The following is a 21,325-nucleotide window of genomic DNA, read 5'->3' on the forward strand; positions in this document are numbered from 1 at the left end:
GCCTCTGGTATCATTGTGACCTGAACAGACAGGCTCCTCTTTGCCTCAATCTGTGGATAAGAATGGCCGCTAAACACTGACTGCTCCGAATGGCATACAGTCGCCGCATCCCTGTCCCCATCCCGAAGCCAGCTGGTGCCCCCCTCCCTGCCTGTTCCTTTGGCCCCCCTCCCACCAGTGTGCCACAGCTATCTCCCAGTATCAGCTGGAAATGTGATGGATGACAGGTGGAGGGAGAGAGAACAGGGCTCCTCAGAGCCCGTCAGGCCTGCTCCCACTACCCATTAGTCTTCCATTTAGCCCAGCGCTGGGCCAGCCACCCTGATCACACACACACTTTAATTTTCTGGTCAATGATGAATCCCTAACCTTCCTGCTGCAGGATGGGCCTGCAAGCTCCTCTCACAGGAGAGAAAGAGGCCACCATGGTTCATGTCTCTCAGTCTTTAGCCACTCAGACCAACCTCTTTGCTCCGCTTCCCCTTCCCCACTGTTAGATAGTGCCTAATGCTCCAAGAGGAGTTGTCATATTCTCAATGTCTGTCTAAGCTAAATACATACTGCAGAGGACATGCCTGCTCTCTGCGGGAGAACACATACTGTAGAGTGCACTGTAAAGAGCTAAACCGCAGTGAAACAAGAGAGCGATTTGAATTTTTAATGTGACAGTGAGAAAGTTGGGGTCAGCTCTTTTACTGTGTTATTTTCTCTTGCTTTGGTGCCAATGGGCTTGTCAAAGAGTCCTTGCAGCGGAGCAGCACATCTCTTAACAGTCCTGCTGGAACTGTAATTCTGCAGCCTGTTGGGTAAACCGTAGGTGCATTGATTAGGTCTGGGAGATCAAGGAGGGAGAGGCAGGCAGAAAAGATCACTGAGGACCTGCAGAGAATTGATTGGTTGTGCCGATCAGCCCCTTCTGCAGCCCTAACAAGGCCCAGACCTCTGACATCTGCCCAGGAAAAACTCATGTTGAACACAGAAACATTGACATCGAAGGCACCAAATGAACAAGTAAAGGTTGTGACCTTTGGAAATGCCAGACAGTTGAATAACATAACCAAATTTGGAAGTGCATGTGAAATGCCAGAGTACGGCATCTGAGTGGTCAAATCCCTAGGTGTTTGAATGAGAGTGAGATGAGCAGTAAATGTTGAGCAGAATACCTCCTGTAGACTGACAAACTAAAAGCATAACATTGTTTGATTTGCAGTCAGACCGTATGTTAGCATTATCGAGATATGATTTAGTCGTGAAGTACAACATCTCCATCAAATCAGTCATTGAAACAAGAACCCCAAGCTCCATACTGTAAGTGCAAGCCAAATATTACATTATCCCACCGCAACTTCCTGGCATAAAATCTAATCTTTAAGTCTTTTCACGTTCTATCTCTATATTCCTTTTACGAGAACAGGGTCTCCTCAGGTTAATAACAGTTTCTTCCTAAGATTATTACAGGAGGAAGAGGATGAAATGTAAAGAAGCGAGCTGCATTTTGATAATGCAGAGCTCTGCTCCATTTCCATCTAGGGCTACATGGCTGAATGTGAAAGGGGTTTATCAAAATCGTACACTTGACAAAAAAAGAAACGGATATGTTTTCCACACATTCATACAGATACTGTAAACCCTCCTTGATTAAATTTCACACAAACACATTAAGAAAATGTGCAATTTCGCTCCTTAAAAGTGGAATACCCTGCTTTTTTTCTCATTCAATGTGTTTCAGTACTTTTCCATATCAATTCCATAAGTACACAGTACTGTACGTTGCTACTGGAAACAAACATATGCCCAGGATGGTGCTATCTGTAGGCCTTTCCAGACAAGTACTTCCCTCCGGAAATGTGCAAGTCATATTTAAAACAGACAGTCCGTGTTTTTACTTGCAATGCAAGGAGAGGATGAAAATCCATCATTACCTACTAATTCAACAGCATGTGAGGAAAAGAGGAATAAAATGAGAAATCAAAAGCCCTTTGCTGCAATGGTAGTGGCTTGGATGCTGTCAGACTATGTAAAACAGGCAGCAGAAAACTATACTCCAAATATAATTAAAGACATACTTTGCAAGAAAATTTACTTGGAGGGTTATATAGTCCTTCAACAACTACTAGTGGGGTTACTGACGCCTGGGAAAGACTTCCCTAGTGCTGTAGATGGTCAGCAATCAAGCTGTGAGAATAAACAGTTTGTCATTTTAATCACAGAGGCAGACGAGTGTGAACGCTCTTCTTCCTTGATGACATTATTTCTCAAGTCACTGCTGCTCTCCAGCGGGGCTGCCACTGTTTTGAGGAGGAAAAAGGTTATAGATTTGCAAGCGTTGTGGCTCTATCAGCAGCGGCCCTGTCATGTTTTTACAGAGTCAGCATGGAGCTTTCCATAATGGAGACCTATGTCTGAAAGCCAAAAAGAACTCTCTTTTTTCACGATAGGTGATTTAACAGAAGTAAACACAACAGAATATAGAGATATTGACACAAGAAAAACATCACAAGAACGACATGTCCCAACAGAGAGAGGGGCTTATGGGTAAGTTGCATCAATACAGCAATAGAGGAGAGGATGTACTGCACTGGAGTGGTTTGTAATGAGTAATGTAAATCTATATTGTGTTAGCACACAGCTCTGTAATAAAAGCCTGAAGATAGAAAAGCTGCATATAGTATGAATCCTAAAAGAAAAACACAAAATCCATTAATTTCACAGTGTGCAGGTTTACACATATTTTTCATTCTCCTATATACCTGACTTGTGTGAATTTGAACTTTGTCCAAACGCTTGCCTTCGTTAATAACGAGGCAGACAGAATTATTTTTAGGTGTGGCTCTGTGGATGGCAATGTTAGTCAATCATTTAGGTCCAGACTGAAATATCTCAACAATCATTGATGGATGGATTGCTGTAAAATGTGCTACAGATATTCATGCTGTCCCGAGACTTTTCATCTAGCACCACCAGCAGGTCAAACTTTTCACTTATCCAATGAAATATCTCACTATCTACCAAACCCAAATGTGTGCAAAGGTTACATTCAGTTATTGAAGTTGTTGTATTGTTAATTGTGTAACAAGCCTCTGTTCAGGTGGCTGTTTCTAATGTTATGACTTAGTAAAACCGAGCAATGATGTTGGTGTCTTGAGGATTGTTGATGTAAAACTCAGGTGGAGACTCCCCCCAGTTTTTCTTGGATCTGTTAATAGAAATCCTCAGATGCACTCTGGTATGTGAAGTTCTCTCAGAGAGGTTTTAAGTGTTTCTCCTCCTTTGCCTTCATTGTGTTCTGTTAGCATTAGAGTGCAGGCAGGATTATCCCTCACTGATCTGGTTTGGAGGTCAAGGAGCATTTCTCATTTTATGCAGTCAGGTTAAGATTGTCAGGCTGTCTATATATGATCGGAGGTCGAGGTTGCCACTGGGTCAGGGCTGAGTTTAGCTCAGTGCCAATATGTCATCATGTATTTCACATATAATTTTATAAACAAGAACCATAATTGTTTCATACACAAGAACTGTTAATATCAATATGAACAAAAGCTGATCCAGAGATGTATTTTAAAAATAGATTGATTATACATCTCTGAAAACTCAGAAAGGCTATTCTTCTGTGCTTAAGCTTCATGTTCAGCTGTAATATGACTTAAAATTATGTGATCTTTGAGCCCAGTAGTGAAGGATAAAGTCCAAGTAGTTTCTGCAAGGTAACACAGAACACAGCTGCCTGCTGCAACTGGAAATGTTGGTATGAGAGCAGTTTTGGGAACTAGAAATTCAAAACAAAGAGTTGAGTCACGTGACCCATTGAAATAGTGATTATAGCTGCTTTAAGTAATGTTTTTAATGTTGGCTTTTACATGTAATTGAGCACTTGTTTTACTGTGGTATTGCCACTTTTACATATACTGTAAGTAAAGGATCTGAATTATTACAATTAATAGTGAGAGTTTCTTTTTCTTCAACATTTTGTGTTGTTTATGTTGTGGTTACTTGAATACTTATTTATTCATTCCATAGAGTTGTGCAGTGTTGAGTTTGAAATCTGGAAAGTTGCACTCCCTTGCCTAAGCTTTCAGTACCAGTGCAACATCATCAGACAGCGTAGAAACACTGGTCATGATTGATGGTCAGTCACAGGCGAAAGAATAGTTCTCAGAACAATGACCCGTTTCACCTGTGGCAGGGAGATGAGTCGGTAGCTATGGAAACAGGAAAAAAAAATACCCAGCATGTTTGGATTTACAAGTATTTGGCATTTGTTTTTAATTAAAAGGTTTGAATTAACACAAAGGGTTTACTGCACCCTAATTAACATATGAATGTGGATATGGGCACATTGTTCCAGGGCCACTACATGATGTTGTACAGTAGATCTATACATATACAGTAGAAATTGATGTATTTCTGTTGCATAGTATAATACTTAAATCATGATATGCTTGTAACCACCACTACACAGTAGCTAGGGAGGACTAAAGGGAGGGAAAATTCTGCCTATTGTATAGAGGTATAATGGCGCTCTGCCTGAAACCATTGATTTGTTGCAGGTCTGAGGGGGCTGGGCTGCACTGGGGGACTGTGATCACAGGGGGCTGTACAACAGTAGCACTGTCTGTGGAGAGCAGAGCTGTTGCTAGGTACACATTTTACTGTCCTGATCCCTGAATGCAGCCAGCCAGAGATGCACTAGATGACACACAAGGTAGGGATAAACAGAGTAAATCCTACATTTGAAGTGGTTTCCAACAGGGTTTTTCACAGAGGTCATCAGAATCAGGACAGAGATTATGTGTAAAGTGTTAGATTGGCAAGGCAACCTGTAGGCCAAAGAAATCCAACCTGAGGATCATGAAAGGGTAAGAGAGGCACATCATCTCTAAATACTAAAGCGCTCCTGCCTGAGCAAGATAAAAATAGATGAGTCATACAAACTTATACAACAAAATGTAATGGTGAACAAAACTGTGCAAAACTATGCTGATTTTACAGTCACAAAAATATAACCTATCATATTGAGGTTAAAATAGGCAAAAATAAATGTAATATGTCCCTCTTTGCCTTTTGGCTAGGCTTCCAGTGCTTTTGAGAATTTAAAATTAATAGAGAAACACTGATTACACTGGTCCCAGTTGAGCTTGTGTCCTTGGGCTTTTCACACATTGCACGCCATTATGCATCCTGAAAGGCCAAATCACTAAGTCAAATTTAAATAACAGGACAGCCATGGCAAGGAAAATTAGAACTTGGAATTGCAGACATTTGTCTTTTTAAGCTGTCTGGTGGTGAGAATGTAGCTCTAAAAGTATTTGCATTATTTGGGAACTAGTAGGTTGAAAAACTTGTGAGGAGGGAATTTCAAATGTATAGCACTCTCATCTGTATATGTATAATCTATATTCAAATGCACATAATCGCTCGGATGTAGCTTAAAGACTTAAGAAAGGATTAAAGTAAATAAATCTGTTTACAGTGTCATGATGTTTTTAGCGAAGCTAGCAACAAGGCTCCTGAGTTGGTGGTTTGTCAGTCAACCACTTTTTTCCAGACTGAAATATTTCAACTATTAGATGGACTGCTGTGGAATTTTGTAGGGACATTATGGTGCCCAGAGGATGAATCCTAATGACTTTAGAGATCCCTTGACTTTACTCTAGTACCACCAGCGAGTCAAAATGTTCTCTTGGATTCACAGATTGGCATAAAATTTTGTACAGACATTAACGGTTCCCAAGCGATGTATCCTAATGACTTTAGTGATCCCCTGACTTTTCCTCCAGCGCCACCATGAGGCTGACATTTGTGGGTTCACAGAAATGTCCACTGGATGGATTACCATTACATTTTTTGCAGACATTCATGTCCCCCTAAGGATGAATGTTAATCACTTAAGTGATCCCTTAACTTTTCATCTAGTGCCATCCTTAGGTCAAAATTTAAATATGTTCTATGCTTTGGTTTATGACTGAACATCTGCAAACCTAATGACATTCCCATCAGCAAGACCTGCACTTTGTGATAAGTGCTAATTAGCAAATGTTAGCATGCTAACACGCTAAACTAAAATGGTGAATGTGGTTAACATTATACCTGCGCCAGCATGTTGGCATTATCATTGTCAGCATGTTAGCATTTAGCTTAAAACCCCACTGTGCCTACAGCCTCACAGAGTAGTGAGCATGGCTCTTTAGTCTTGTTTTGGTTCACAGATAAAGGACAATGACAGAATGCACAAATATAGACATTCTTGCATCAATCTTCACTAGAGATAACATCTTGTCCTGTCAGATTTCATTACACATAAAAAAGAACTACAGGCCACCTGCAGATTTTTTCCCTAGACAGGACTGACAACACCATGTAAAATGTAGTTCATATTCTTAATGAGCAGATGGGTAATAAACAAGTGTACAAATTGTTTTGTTTTGATTTGAGAAACTGTAGCAGGCAGTTTTACAAGCAGCTGTTCTTCAACAATTACGTTTTTTGTTGTTACGTTTTATTTTCTGTGTTGTTAATATAATCAAAAAAAACAGATCCACTCATCATGTGATAATTTATGTGTGGTGGAAAGATCTTTTTATTTGAGTCTCTTCTCATCTGGATGTCATAAAAATTGAGGAGTGAGAGAGCCCTTCAGACTCATGTTTCTAACTGCTGACTACTTTTTATTCACTTGCCATAACAGCAAGAATGCAACTAACCGATATAATTAGCCAGTGTCAGTGAACAAGTGGCTACATGTGTCAGAGAAGATATAATACAACCAGTTGTAGTGCCAGTTACAGAGTTTTAAGGGCACATTAAAGTCAATGAAAATGAATAAGGAAACCATTCAATTTAGTCTTATTGTGCTCCGTCCAAGAAACAGCATTAAATCATATCTCCGTACTTCCCGAGTGCTAATAAAGTGAGCATCATTCAAGGTCTAATGGACGACATATTCAAACTGAGCCAAAGAGTCCATGTTTAAGAGTCGTCTATATTTCTACGAGAATCAGGAGCAAGATGGATGGATGGTTCTTTTAATATATTTTAAAAAAAACTCTACTTCTGCCTTTCTGATCTATATCTGCTTTACTGTGGTACATAATTGATAAAAACAAAGATAAGTGTACAAAAATCTAGATACGTCAAACTATCATTTGTTTTTTATTTAAGAATGCTCATCTGTAATAAGAAGCCCTTCATAAGAGAGGGCAAATGTATAAGGAGATGGACAACTATTATTATTAGCCCGGAAGAATCCATAAAATACTGACCCTAAATTAAACATGAAACAGTAAGGGTCTAGCTTAGGGACTGTAATTAATTAGAAGAAAAACTCTTTGATCATGTTTATGCTTAGAAGGGAATAATAGTGTGGGGGGCAAAAGATAGTGTAAGTAAAAGACTGGGGATTGAATAAGATGACCCATTAATTAACACTGAATAACAGATGAATTATTGTAATTTAATTCAGTCATCCTACAAAGAAATAATTACTGTTGCATGTATAATGTAGAGAGGGGGAAATGTATTGTGATCTCCGAGGCACTGATCTTGTCAATATATTCATCAGTGGTGAGGGCTTGGCCTCTATTAGCCTTCAAACAGGGTATTTGATTGTGAGGTTCAATGTATTTAATATTCGTCAACATTCAATTAGCATGCTAATCTTACCTGTAACAGTAGACCACGGTGGTTGCAAATCTAATGAATGGATGAAACAGAAAGATAAACTATCTATAAAGTAAATGTGATACAACTGGTGAACGCAGATGCTCAAACAGATGTTAAAATCAAAGAGCAATGATTATTCACCTACCTTTTTAAAAGCCATGTTTCAGTTCTGAGCGAGCGATGGGATATTTTGAGCAGATATTTTAGCAGTAAACACGCAAATAAATTTACTGAGCATATACTTTCTCCTTTAAATATAATTTATGTGCCTGCAAAAAATATTTCTTCAATGCCCAAAATGCCACACTGCATGCTCAGGATTGAGGCACGAATATAAATCCATACAAACACTGGGATACAATCAATTAGTAATGGTTGTAGCTTAAACATACTGTATCCCTAAATGTTTTCCTCTGTTCACTCAGTTTGTTCAGTGAGCTTTAAATTAGGAGAAATGTAACCACATCTGCAACTACACGCAACAATTTCAGTCAGTTTATGATTGTAAGGCTGCAAAAAAAGTCTTCACAAAAAATGTTCTTAGAGAGCAGCCAGGGACGTTTTGAAGCTTGTCATTAAATTCAAACTGATGCATGTTCTCGCAACTCTCCCATGAACACTGACATCTTATATCAGTATGATTCAGTATTTCCTACATTTAATGGCCTCTCGTGCATTTACTGTCTTGACATTGTATCTTATTTCTTCTGTGTTCAATTTTGTCCCTCTTTTTTTATACCAGATGGACATATTTTATTCTGCATAAAAGAAATTTAGATTTGCATTGTTTACTGGGATGTGAAAACTACTGAATTATGTGCATATTCAAAAACACCAAACTAAGACTTTGAAAACGTCTCATCAATTGTTCAGAATTGAGACACAAATATAAATCTCATATGTCTGAATGAAAACATTGAGCTGCAAGGGAGAAATAAAACCCTCCTGATGAGTAAACAAGCAGTATAATATCTGTGTTACAGTCTAATTGCATATGAATGCTATTCCTGGGTGTACAATAGTGTATTTTCACTGAGCAGGAGCCTAGGCTTATGATAGGACCCCCCCCCATGGAGCTGAGTGGGAACTAGATGTGGGAGCCATGCTCTGCTCTATTACAGCGCTGCTGCAGCTCTGTGTACTCAGCTTTTGGCAGCAGTGTTTGTTAACGGGACCTCAGTCAGCTACTGGCAGGGCCACACATCTACCAGCTAATAAAAATGTAACAAACATAATGGGGAAAATTTAAATCAGCAAGCTCAACATAAGAGACATCAAGGTTTGACACCTTGTAGCGCCCCCCGCACTGCCTTAATGAAAACGTGAGGAGACTCCTAAAAACAAAATAGCTCTGCAACATTCACAAGTGCTGTGTTGGTGTTTTTTTTTTTTGCAGGAATGTGTATCATGACATCCAGGAGGGCTCCAGAAAGTCTCTTGCTGTTGACACTATTAGCCACTTTAACAGGGAAAGACAGTTTGCTTTTGAAATTCACAAGTAATCTTCTGCAGGATGCCAAATCAAACTGAAACTTCTCACATATAAATAAATATAAACAAACTACAAAGACATTATTCATAATGACTAGGAGACATCTGACAAGATTTATTTAATACATGTTCAAATCTGCTTTCTCAGATATGTTTCTTAATCATCTATATCTGCTCCCTGGAGTGCTTCTTTCTCCCACTTTCAAATGTAGGAGCTGTTTTAGGAAAATAGCTTATGGCTTCAATGCCAATGAAACAACAAGGCATTTTCTTAGTCTTTCATCGCATATTCTCCCCTGCAGAAGCACCCCAGTGGCAGCTGATTCTGTGCCTGTTTATAGCCAGCGATGGCAGCTCTCAAATGAGATTACAATATAATACAATACAATATTATAATGAATCAGATACGAGTGTGACCACTGAGTTGATCTGTGTATTGTGGTCTTATGAGAAGACCACAATACACATGTTCTTGTCAGTTTCTCAACCTGGGTTGTTGTTATTCATTAATTTCCACAAAGTATTAGTTTATTGGGACTTTTTACCACAGTTGACATGCCTCCAGCCATGAGTGGCCAGCAGCTACAAGCTTGGAGCTGAGACATCATGTTCACCCCATCACTTGTTTATCTGACTACCCGTAAGTTTAAAAGCAGAGTTTCCCAAACTTCCTTGCTGCAGACCGGTACTGGGACACAGAGCATTTCCTACTGGCTGCAAGGAAACAATATGATTCTGCAAAAAAAAGGCTTAATGATACTTATATAACTTTATAAGTTATCATAGACTAATCTGCAGTAATTATCTTGAACTAAGCACATTCTGTGTTGCATTATACCTCATAATTCCCCAAAATATTTATGGATATGACTTACCAGATTTTTAATAAAAATAGGTTATCAAGGTAGGCCACTAAATGTTTGTATTTTTTATTTAGTAAAAAACTAAAAGGAAATACAGAGCACATAAAGTTAAGTTTTGGTTTCTGTTTAGAAACTCATAAAATCCAGAGAATCCTCTCATATCAAAGCTTACTTGTGTTTTGGGAGAATAAACAGAGCAAGATCATACCTCAGCCAAAAAAAAAACATACACGATTTGCTGACAAGCATGTAGCCTCGTGCAACCAGAATATGTGTCCTAATGTCATCTTCCAGTGTTCGTACTAAAGTGGTGTCAAGAAGACTTAAACTCTGGAATTACAAACCCTCTGAAATGGTCAGCACTGCTGAAATGGTTGGAAAGCCCTGGTTTAGAGAACACACTTGTTTGCTTGGTCATTCTGTTGCTGTGCCAGGTCAGAAATGAAGAGCAATTCAGAGAAATGTGTTTGTGTGAAAATGGTCACTTGTCCCATATGTGTCACCACAGTTAGTGTAATACAGTAGGAGGAATGATATTCTGTGCAATTCTTTCCAAACAGCATGCAACCAAAAGTAAATAAAAATATCCCTCTGGTTTAAATATTTAAAATCCCAGCTGTAAAAACAGCATCTTTGTTGATATAAATGTCTGTGTTGAAATGCCTGTAAAGTTAGATCAAAGTGGAAACACATTTGAACCTTCTGAGGACAAAACATTTCTATTCTATCCCAGCCCTGCTGATATTTTAGGCCTTTGCTTCTTGCATACATTAGTCGCTGTTGTCCATCAGCACACATAATGAAGCGTAATGGTGGATAATTTGTTCACTGATGCACTGCCTTTTAAAGATGATTCCATCACAGTAGCTCATACAGTGCTTTTGGTATTCACAGTGTGAGCTCAGCACTCCTGTACACACATGCAAACACATGTGCACAAACTATTCTGCGCACATACAAACAAACACACACGGACACACACATGCATACACAATGAGATTGCAAAAGGCTGACAGTTTTACTGAAATCTGTTTGCAAACAAACGTTTGGTAGAATGTTCTCCACGGGAGGCAAACGATTAAACAAACTGCATGCAGAGGACCAGCAGTGTTGAAACACACGGACAGTCATGGAAGCATACACACAACACACTTGCATCTGCCACACATCTGCATCACACACAAGGACACACAAAGAGCATGTTAACCCATCCACATCCTTTTATTACACACAGATGTATAAAAAGTAGATGAAAGTACAACCACAGCAATAACAGCTGCACTGATGACAACACTGAATTTTGTGTAATTGCAACCAATTTTAGTCCAATCTTTCCCATTTGAGCGCCTTTTAAAGGCAAGGCAAATGACACCCAAGGGAGCAAGATCAAACAAAGAATTCTTAGGGGGCAATTGTAAGAACTAAATATATGGCCTCAAGCTGGAAATGATCATTGATCATGACACACTTGATATTGCAAAATAAAAGTGCTGCACAGATGTAATACTGTGATGAAGATGCAAAGCTCTTACTGTAAGGCATAAAACAGCAGGAATTTTAACTTTCTGCAAATCTTTAAATCAGCACTATATGTGCAACAAAGGTTTTCAGTGTTTTTTGGGGTTTTTTTGTATGTGTGTGTGTGTGTGTGTGTGTGTGTGTGTGTGTGCATGTGTGTGTGGCTGAGCACAGTCAGAGAGGATAATGTACATGTAATGACCCTCACTGTACAGTGAGTCCTGCTGTATGGCAGCACTGCACCAAGACAGAAAATAGAGCAATTTCCTTTTGTGCTCTGGGTTTTCATTTTTTATGCCACTGGAGACTGCAAGAGGAAAATATCTTTTAAAAATCATTTCCTTCATTGCATTTGATTTGCATATGAACCATCTAATGCTGAGAGATAATAATGAATTATCAATGACATATAACAATCTAAATTGCTCACACAGTGATACCAGAAAACATATTATAATAATGACTCCAGCATATACATTACTTGCATATTAAATTTAATGGCATTAAAGTCCTAAGTGCCTTTTCGATGTCTTCCCCTTCATTCGACTCCCTTGCAACACTGCAAAATCTGCTGGTGTGCAGAAATGTCTTTATTCTTTGAAGCTATTACAAGGAGTAACTCCTGCTCATGATAAAACAGCCCTACAGTAGACTATGATTTGATACTGTTTCTCATCCAGCACAACAAAGCAGAGAAATATCAAAGCAGGAGTACAGCAAAGGACTACATGTAGAATTGCACCACAGAACACACTGCAATCAAAGAGTTAATCTTGCCTAATCCAGTTTTGTTCAAAATAAATTACATCAAGATGATGTTGTTTGATATTGAAAACACATTTCTAAATCATCATCTAGATGTTATATATTTTATGATTTCCAGTGTCTTTAGTAGCTCCACGGAAACTCTACAAAATTCACATCACCTTGTAATTAAATGTCTAAAGGATTGTATATAAAAATGAAACATCTGTTGTATGTATGTGATAAACTGCTTGATAATGTAATGACAGTTTGAGACAAATAAAAATTGCATAAAGTATAGTGCAAGTGGAGGCAAATGCACCGTAGGCGGCGCCAATTTAGGCGTAGACATGTCGGCATGAGTTCAAGGTTTTTCAGCTTTAGTGAAAATGTGTATTATGACTCCAATTAACGGACATACAGAGATAAGAAGGAGGAAAATAGGGAAAGAAGTGTGCATTGTTGAGATGAATCAGAGGCTAATCTGTAACAACCCTGTTTCCTAGAAATTACATTTATATAGTAACAATTTGTTTTCCCAGTTACGTACGTGACAAACTGTCTCCATTATGTTCACATGAGATGTTTTTTTGAGTAAATAAAGCGTTATATTTATGCATCAAGTCATATGAGTCATATGGAGGTGGTCAGAGTGGATGCTGGATGTACGAAGCTCAGGAGGACTCTGATACCATAGACTGGGGTCAGGTCAGGTTGAGGCAAAAAAAAAACCCAAAACCCCCCCCCCAAAAAAAGCATGTTATTTAAAGGTTTGGGAAAGGTTTTAGCTGGAGGTAAATGATAATAAAGTGAACACGTTGTGTGTCATGCTTCAAGTACCTCTTGACTTTTTAATATCTAAGACAATAATTTTTCTCTAACCTTAACCAAGTGCTTTGAGTTCCTAAACACAACTATAAAAAAACATTAATAATGCTATAGTTGATAGAGTGGATATTTTATTGCAAGAGAAGATATTTTAGGGAAAACAAATTAAACATACTGTGTAAGTGAGTGAGCATTTTGCAGAGATATGCTCAGTATGAATAGTTTGACACTTGGCAGATATCGTATATTCATTAAAAACCTTTCCTCACTGTGTTGATGAAGCATCTCTCTCAGAACGCAAACATAACTTCTAGAAAACAAGGTTGGGTCAGACACACAGATCCTGACACATCATTTTTTATTTAATAAAACATTTTTTATGATGTTTAGGATGTGTGTTTTATGTCAAGCAATGTGTCCCACATCTGCTTTAAAATCCAGTGTTAAGCCCTGCAGGATTTGTCCATTATCACTCGAAAATGCTACAACTTTCCTTTTGAGGTAATAATTAATTAGCCAAATTGACTATAATCAAGCCGCTATTACATCATTATCAGCTGTTGCACATGTGCACTGTATGATGAAAACAGGTGTAAGTGATGTCCAGCCTTTATAGATATGGTCTGCTGTATGCAAATAAAGTAGCACTCTCAGAATGTGCTCACTGCAGGCAGCTGTAGAAAACCAGTAAACAAAACTCACTAGAATGCAACCAAACTGGTTTAAAATATGTTATTAGTGTTTGTTATTCAGAGATAGCCCCTCTCTGTCTATGTGAATTGCTGCTACTGTCTCCCATAATCACCGTGTGACACTGAGGCACTGCTCTTCACAGAGAAATAAGATGAAAGGTAACAAACACACAGACATTAGATCATACCAAGGTCCAAGGACATATGACTTCCTGAAATGGATTGTCATCCAATGGGCAACCGCAGCTAGGGCAAGGTAACAGGATAATAACAAATGCTGTCACAGTTCATTAAAAAGAAAAAAAAGAGAAATAAGAGATAGCTTGTATCATCAAATTAAAATAAGTTTGACTTATAAACATTTGCTAAACATTGTCACTCTTATTCCAAAGTACCTTACACTATCAGGGACATGTTTTTGAACATTGGTGATCCCTCCACCTCCAATTTTCACCTTAGTGTCATGCAGGTTGTGGTGATGATGCATCTTTAAAAATGTAAAAATAAACATTCTTAACTACAAACCTAATAATCTCTGTTATATAATTTAATTTATACAGATTTCTCCTTCAACTCACATCTAAATCATGTCTCTCCAGTGAATGATGGCATATCAAAGGCAGAGGAGACAGGAAATGGAAATGTACTCATATGTTAGGATGACTCATGATAGTGACTAAAAGCAGCATCTATTTAATGCCCCACACCAAAATCCCTCTTAAATATGAGGAAAGTAAACTAAAATAAGAAAAACTTTTCTGTTTCTGAGTGACACAGCCTATTAACGCAGAGGAGGTCAAATCAAATCAGAGCCCATCAAATTAAAAGTAACATGTCAAGACAGAATATACCCCAGCAATGCGTACCACGCTGGGCATCCACAAAGCAATAAATTGGTCGGATGATTGGCTATTAAAAATATGTGAAATTAGCTTTCATTGCATAACATCTATCACAGCATGAGCCTTTCAGTATAATGGATGAGACGAAGGTGAAAACTGACTTGTAGAAGAGGGAAAAATTACTGAAAGGCTCACTGGCCATTTTAATTTCTTTTTAAATGTACTGTTTTTCATCCACTTGTATAAAGAAAGTGAGGATTTTAACAGATATGTTGTTTACACGCTGAATACGGTGAAAAACTACGGAATGGAAAATGAGGAATTTCGGCCTTGGATTTTATTATTAAACCAAACTGGGGATCTAATAAACATTTAAAACTAAAGTAGTGAAAGGTCTGTTTGACAGATTTCACAGGATCATAAGCTCATCCTGCATTCAGGGCTACACAGCCAACAATGGCTGACACAGAAGTGTGTAGTACACAGATGATAATGATGTTGTGAATATAGAGATCAAAGTCTTCTCGCTCTGGTGATTAAGCGTCCTAACAAATGCATGTATGAGGACAGCCTTATCACCTAGGACCACACAGAGGCCTTTCCATATCTGTCGCTCTCAGATGGCCAACCTGCGCCTGCCATGTGCTACGCTGCCAAATAAAAGCACCACAGGCATTGCCTCTGTGGCCAGCCTGGCCTGCTCATTTGACTGATGAAAGAAACCATTCAGAGTTGCTCAATTTAGAAAAAGAAAAAGTTTTGAATGTCTTATCACTTCAGGACAACTAGTCCTAATTAAATGAAGCACAGGGAGGATAGAAATCTGGCAAATTTGTTTGGCTTGTTAAAACTTCACAGCTTTTGTGAACTTGTTTACCTTGCCTCCAATTTTCAGCCTAAAGCACACACACTGTGTGTCTTTATTGTTAGCTAGGAAAATGATCTTCATTAGTACACAACTGGAAAAAGGAAACAAGAGTGGATGGGCTTTACATAAACGTTAATATGTCTCATTTTGAAATTGCGTCTGTGCTTTTCACCTTGCCCAAGCAGGAAACACTCCCATTCAGCATACAGCTTGTTTTCCCTTACGCGGGTTGACAAATTGGTTTGACCCCTTATTGCAGCATCTCGTAAGGTTTATAAATGTTCTGAACCAGTGTGATTAAGATCGGCTTCAGTCATTACACTAATGGACATGCATTTTAATTAATGACATCCTCATTTGCATTGCATGTTAATTATCTAAATCATTTTGTCTCATCTGTTCACTGTAATTACTACCTATCAGCAGCTTCACTGAATCAAGCCATTTCCATGAGATAACCCTTCTCTCCCTCTATCGCGCCATGGAAGACGTGCTTGGTTATATGACTGAAGTTATGATGTTTAAGGTAGCAAGATAAAAACAAACAAAGAACTTTATAATCAGGTTACTATGGAAATGGCTCTAAATTTTTACAAAGCACAAAGAACTCGTATATAATATACACCACAAGTTTGGTATTGTTGTTCTGTTGATATGTTGATATAAAGTCACAAAGCATGATATTCTCAGAGTCAAGGATGTGATGGTGCTACATGTTAACAATACACGTTAAGAATATTTGTGGAGGACTGGTTGTTGTTCCCTGTGAGAATGTACAAGTACATATACTGTATGTGAAGGCTTCTTTTTATATGATTTTATATGAAATGCTTGACGAAGGACGCTTCCGTGAACTTTGCGCAGCTATTGAAAACATTTAAGTGTTGCAGGGCTGATTTCGTGACAATGACTCATCACTTATTCTCCTACGCACCTGTCTGAATACAACTGATGATAAAGATCACTTTTCCAACTTTCTTTGTGATCAGTCTTTTTGAATGTCTATAAAGTCCATCAAACAATAAAGGTGTTATCATTCACCTGTGTTTTATTTTAGTCAAGAGACTTCACAATTGATAATGTTTTGATCAATGGTCTCAATGCAGCATTGCAAGAATTACTGTTCACCTTGTTTAACAGAGAGCATTTCTGAGCAAATCAATATTTTATAACCACTCAGTTATCTGACTGCAATAAGAAAAATTACGTCAATGAGAAAAAAATGTCTGTTTATAATGAAACAGAATATAAGTGACCATGGAGAACAGGAAGGGATAGAACAGATGTTTAGTGTGTGCTAACGGAAATTTAAAAAAAAAACAAACAAAAAAACGTGGTGTGTACATAAATCTTTAAGGACAAATACAGAATATGAAATAATATACAGCTGTCAGACACTGGCTACAGACTTCTACTGTCTGACCCTGGCAGAGAAAGTCTACAGCCAGACATGACATGGAAGAATAAAAAGTAATGCGTTCTTACCTGAGAGTAAACATCTCCACAGGAGAGTAGGCTGACACTGTGATAAAAGCAGAGACGGTTTCCCTCTGTCTCATGGGTGTGGCTGGCACCATGACCATAAAGTTATTATCCAGCCTGTGTTCAGCGAGGGGGGGAGGAGTGGGGTTCTGGTAGAGCCTCACACCGCCGATCCTCTTCAGAGGTGTGGAGGTATAGGACCCAAACAGCCCTTCCTGGCTTGAGCGGATGAAGCTTTCCTTCCTGGCCTCCTCTGAATGGCACTCCCCTGCTTCCATGGACTGTAGCATATAGTAGAGCTCCACTGGGGTGCCCTCAGACACTTCGAGGTTCCTCTGGCGTCCTGGCACTACGCTGGGTGGGCTGAACCAGCTAGCCAACGGCTCCAGCTCAGCCACACACAGCCCCAGCTCCCCCTTCAGCTGGCAAGTGCCACGCACCTCCTGGGTCTCATGGAAAGCAAACATATGCACGCAGGGCAGCTTGTCGATGGCACTGTAATCGTCCCAGTCTCTGCCTGCAACATAGAACAGAACCTGGACTTTTGGCTTAGCCAGGTGAATCCTGTTATTCATGATAAAGGTCTGCACCTTCCAGTTGAAGGTAAAAACAGAGGAAGCAGGAAAGGTGCCTGGGCTCTGTAGGAGCTCCAAAGGGACAGGCTGCTCCACAGACAGAGGCCCATAGCTAGCGTTCAGTGAGGGCAAACTTCTGGCCTGGTAGATGAAGAAGGGCTCAGTCCGCGACAATAGGCTAGAGTTCCTCATGAAGTCCTGGTTGGTTTCCTTCAGGAAGAACGACAAGTCAGCGTTGAGCACCTGGTAGTTGACAGGCAGGTATGTAGGGATGGAGGAATATCTCGGTAATCCCTCTAAGACTCGACAGTTGGCTACTGCAAAAGAGAAGAGAAGAGTTGAATCAGGACAAGCTTTCAGTGAAACTAGAAGCTAGTAGCCAGTGACAGCCATTTGAAGCAGTAAAATCCCTCTATGTTGACCTCTGGTGCTCTATACTGATCGTATTGCGTTACATTCATTCATTTGTCACATATGTTTTCATGCCCTTAATCATCTCTGACTTTGTCCATACACTGTGTACTGTTGTTGGCAATGGACATTAGGTTGTGAGAATGTTGCAGGTTAGTTCCCTGAGTGTTTACCTAGTGTAACTGTGAAAAGTATAAAACACAACAAACAGAAGGCCCACACATCTGGAATGATGATTGTGACTAATATATTTTCCATTGCCTGGTCCTCCAAGACATTGCATTCTAATTAGAGTTGAAACAATTAACATTAACCAAAACCAAAACCAAAATGTTGAAGCTGGAACCAAGTATGTTCACTGCTTCCAGCTTCTCAAATTAGAAATTGCTCCACATCATGAATTAAATTTTGAGGGTGTTGCGGTGTAATATCATCATATAGTATCAGTTATGGCTGGGTATCAAAAGCCATGGCTGGATCAATTTGTTACGGGGCCACAGGGGAAAAAATTTGCTGTGGGACCCCTTTTGACCACCCACTCTGTGCATTGTTTATGTACCAACCAATACTTCTATGATGGAATAATACTACATAGCCCCAAGGTTTCTGAGAATTTGTATTCAAATTAATACTGTTTTGGAACTGACTGAAATGTGTCCGCACCAAGTGTCAAAAATGGTCAACCATTAAATGTTGGCACTGAATCCTTGGCATTTGTAATCCTGTTTAGTTATTCTTTGATCAAATAATTCCTGATTCTAATCACAACTTTGGCAATTTTATTGTATTTAGGCAAAGTTCTTGCATGTCTTCTTGTGCAACATTTGAGAATTTTTGCTTTTGAGGGGGAAAAACATGTCTATATTTCTCAAAATAAGGTATTAAAAAAAAGTGATTGGTTGGTTTTTGTATCACATTTATATTTGTATAAGTTCTGATACCCTGGTATCCCACTGTTGCATACTGAAGGTTTACAGCCACTTCAACATGTGTATTATAGCAGTGAGTGGACTAAGAATAGTGAAGTAGGCTGGGACAAAACACAATATTTCTGCTGCAAGCAGAAGTTTTCAATCATGTTTAGATGTATAGACAACTGGTATGACTATTAAATCAACTAAATATGTAATTAAAAATTTAGCCAAAATTAGCCCATTTAGCCCAATTACAATACAGCCCACTGTGCATTTTTGCCCTCCAATGTTCAAGAGCAAAAAAAATCATGTGCTGATACAACAGATTGGCAGTTCCTTTGTTATCACCTATGGCCCCACTGGTTGAGGAACTGCACAGCACACACACACAAAAAAAGATTTTAATCACAATGAGAGTGGGCTTTGACCTTCTTCTCAAGAGCAGTCTGCTGTGTGATTATACTCCCACACCACACTTCCATCTTCATGCTAGCTGCCAGAGGATTTCTTTCCTCTCATCACCTGTGTAAATCAATGTCCTGACGGTTTACAAATCATACAGGGCTTTGTGAGTCATGGTGGCCCTCTTGACCTCATTGCTGTCCCACTGAAGGATGCAAGGGTGCAGGCGAGCTGCAACCCTCAACCCACAGGTGCAGCATCACTGCTACTCAGAGCATCAGTTAGCTGATTCAGAGTAAACACCCTGATTCAGACTCTGGCTTTATTCGACAGGGAACATAGACTTGTGAGCAACAGAGTACCACAGAGCAATTTGTATTTTTCCTGAACAAGCAGGAGTTCTGTGCTGTTTGTTGGGACGAGGCATTGTTGTGTACGCAGTGTTACGCTGCTGACAAATGAAAAGCTTGATAGTCCAGCAAGAGCAAAGCAAGACAGAACAGGAACAAAGTCATCCTCTGGTCTCTGGGTAGTAATGTTACCACTGTCATGTATCAAGTAAAGCCAAAGCAAGTGCTCTCTCCACAGGCTTGAGCACCTCACTCTCTGTGTTGTAATGTGATTTATTGTCTTCACAGCTGACATAAAGGATTAAAATGTGCTCATATTTGTGCTTATACACACAAGCTGGAAAATAAGATTGCAGGCTTAGACTACTGCTCACTCCTTATCAGCAAATAATGAAATAAATGCATTACATTGTGCAGCAACAAGAGGCAATTTTAATATTTTTGGTTACAAAGAAATAAAACAATTACATTTTGAGGGCAAAAACTCTTTTATCTGTGTGAACCAGAATATCCACTATTCAGGATGTGACCCCCGAAAAATTGTATTACAACTGTAATGAAATTCTTAAAGGTTGGATGATTTTGTTAAAACTCTGCAAGGCTGCTCTGATCATATTTTATAACAACAAACTAAAAAAAGAAAACATGAATACAGACAAAATGAATGAGTTTCCAACTGTTTGCAATTACAATGCAAGGCCCTCCTGTTTAATAAAATCATTCTTCTGGAATTTGTGTGGGCTATCTGCAGCTGTGACCCCTATTACTGTCCCCAACATTCTGACCACCAGCAATTTTACAGCTATGCATCAGAAACCAGACATGATGCGACTAGATATTTGGATGACACTATTACAACCTTTCAGGTAAATTCAGTGGGGCGTATAAGCATCCATATTACAAAACCTTATTCAAAATTATACAGAATTTCCTCTGGTTATAGTGTCCCTTAGGCCAGTTATCACTGTATATAAGCAGCGTACTATAATAATGGTGTACAGCAAAATTATCTTTGTTAAGGGAGTTAAACATTTTGGGAAATATGCTTGTTTGCTTTCCCTCCATGAGAGTTAGATGAGAGGATTGATATTGCTCTCATTTCTGTGCAGTAAATATAAAGCTACAGTATATCCAGCGGGAGGCTGGTTTAGCATAAAAAGGGATTAGAATTTGAAATTCAGTAATTACATTACAGTTACTGATCCCAGTACCACTCTGTTGTGTCGACAATGCAATTGCCAATTGACTGGTAAGCCTACATTCAGGAATCTCTTGGTTTGGTTCAGAGTGGGAGAGTGTGTGAGCTCCATTTCTAAACGTTAATACATAAGATGTGTGAATATTTTGGTGTGGAAGATTTGGAGTTGTTTAAAGACACATTTGATGGAGCTGTGCTGAGTAACAAAAGTAAAGTAACAAGTAATGTATGCAATTACTTTTACTGTTGAGAAATTGATCATAATTTCAAAGTAACCTGCCTAAAATTGGTAGTCTACTATTAGAATTTACAGTATTTAATACCTTTAGTTTTTATCAGCAGTCACCACCATATCAGATCCACTCTCAAGTCAACCTTTGTCAACTACAAAAACCTGTCACAATGAGTTGTGTGATAGTATCAAATGTCAATTGTCTTAGCAACAATAAGTGTATTAATAACTGCAGTTGTACTGTAGTAGTTGATGT

The 21,325-nt window shown here is 38.9% G+C and overlaps 1 protein-coding gene across 1 annotated transcript in view; it reads right to left on the reverse strand.

Annotated features, from left to right (window-relative positions):
* Window positions 1-21,325, reverse strand: part of si:dkeyp-14d3.1 (transmembrane protein 132C) — a 118,822-nt gene that overhangs the window by 77,854 nt on the left and 19,643 nt on the right. Inside the window, exon 2 of the mRNA XM_044366481.1 lies at window positions 16,991-17,879. Coding sequence (XP_044222416.1) covers window positions 16,991-17,879 — 889 coding nt within the window. The remainder of the gene's footprint in view (window positions 1-16,990; window positions 17,880-21,325) is intronic.

The sequence above is a fragment of the Thunnus albacares genome, chromosome 2 (assembly GCF_914725855.1).
Source record: "Thunnus albacares chromosome 2, fThuAlb1.1, whole genome shotgun sequence".
NCBI classification, from domain to species: domain Eukaryota; kingdom Metazoa; phylum Chordata; class Actinopteri; order Scombriformes; family Scombridae; genus Thunnus; species Thunnus albacares.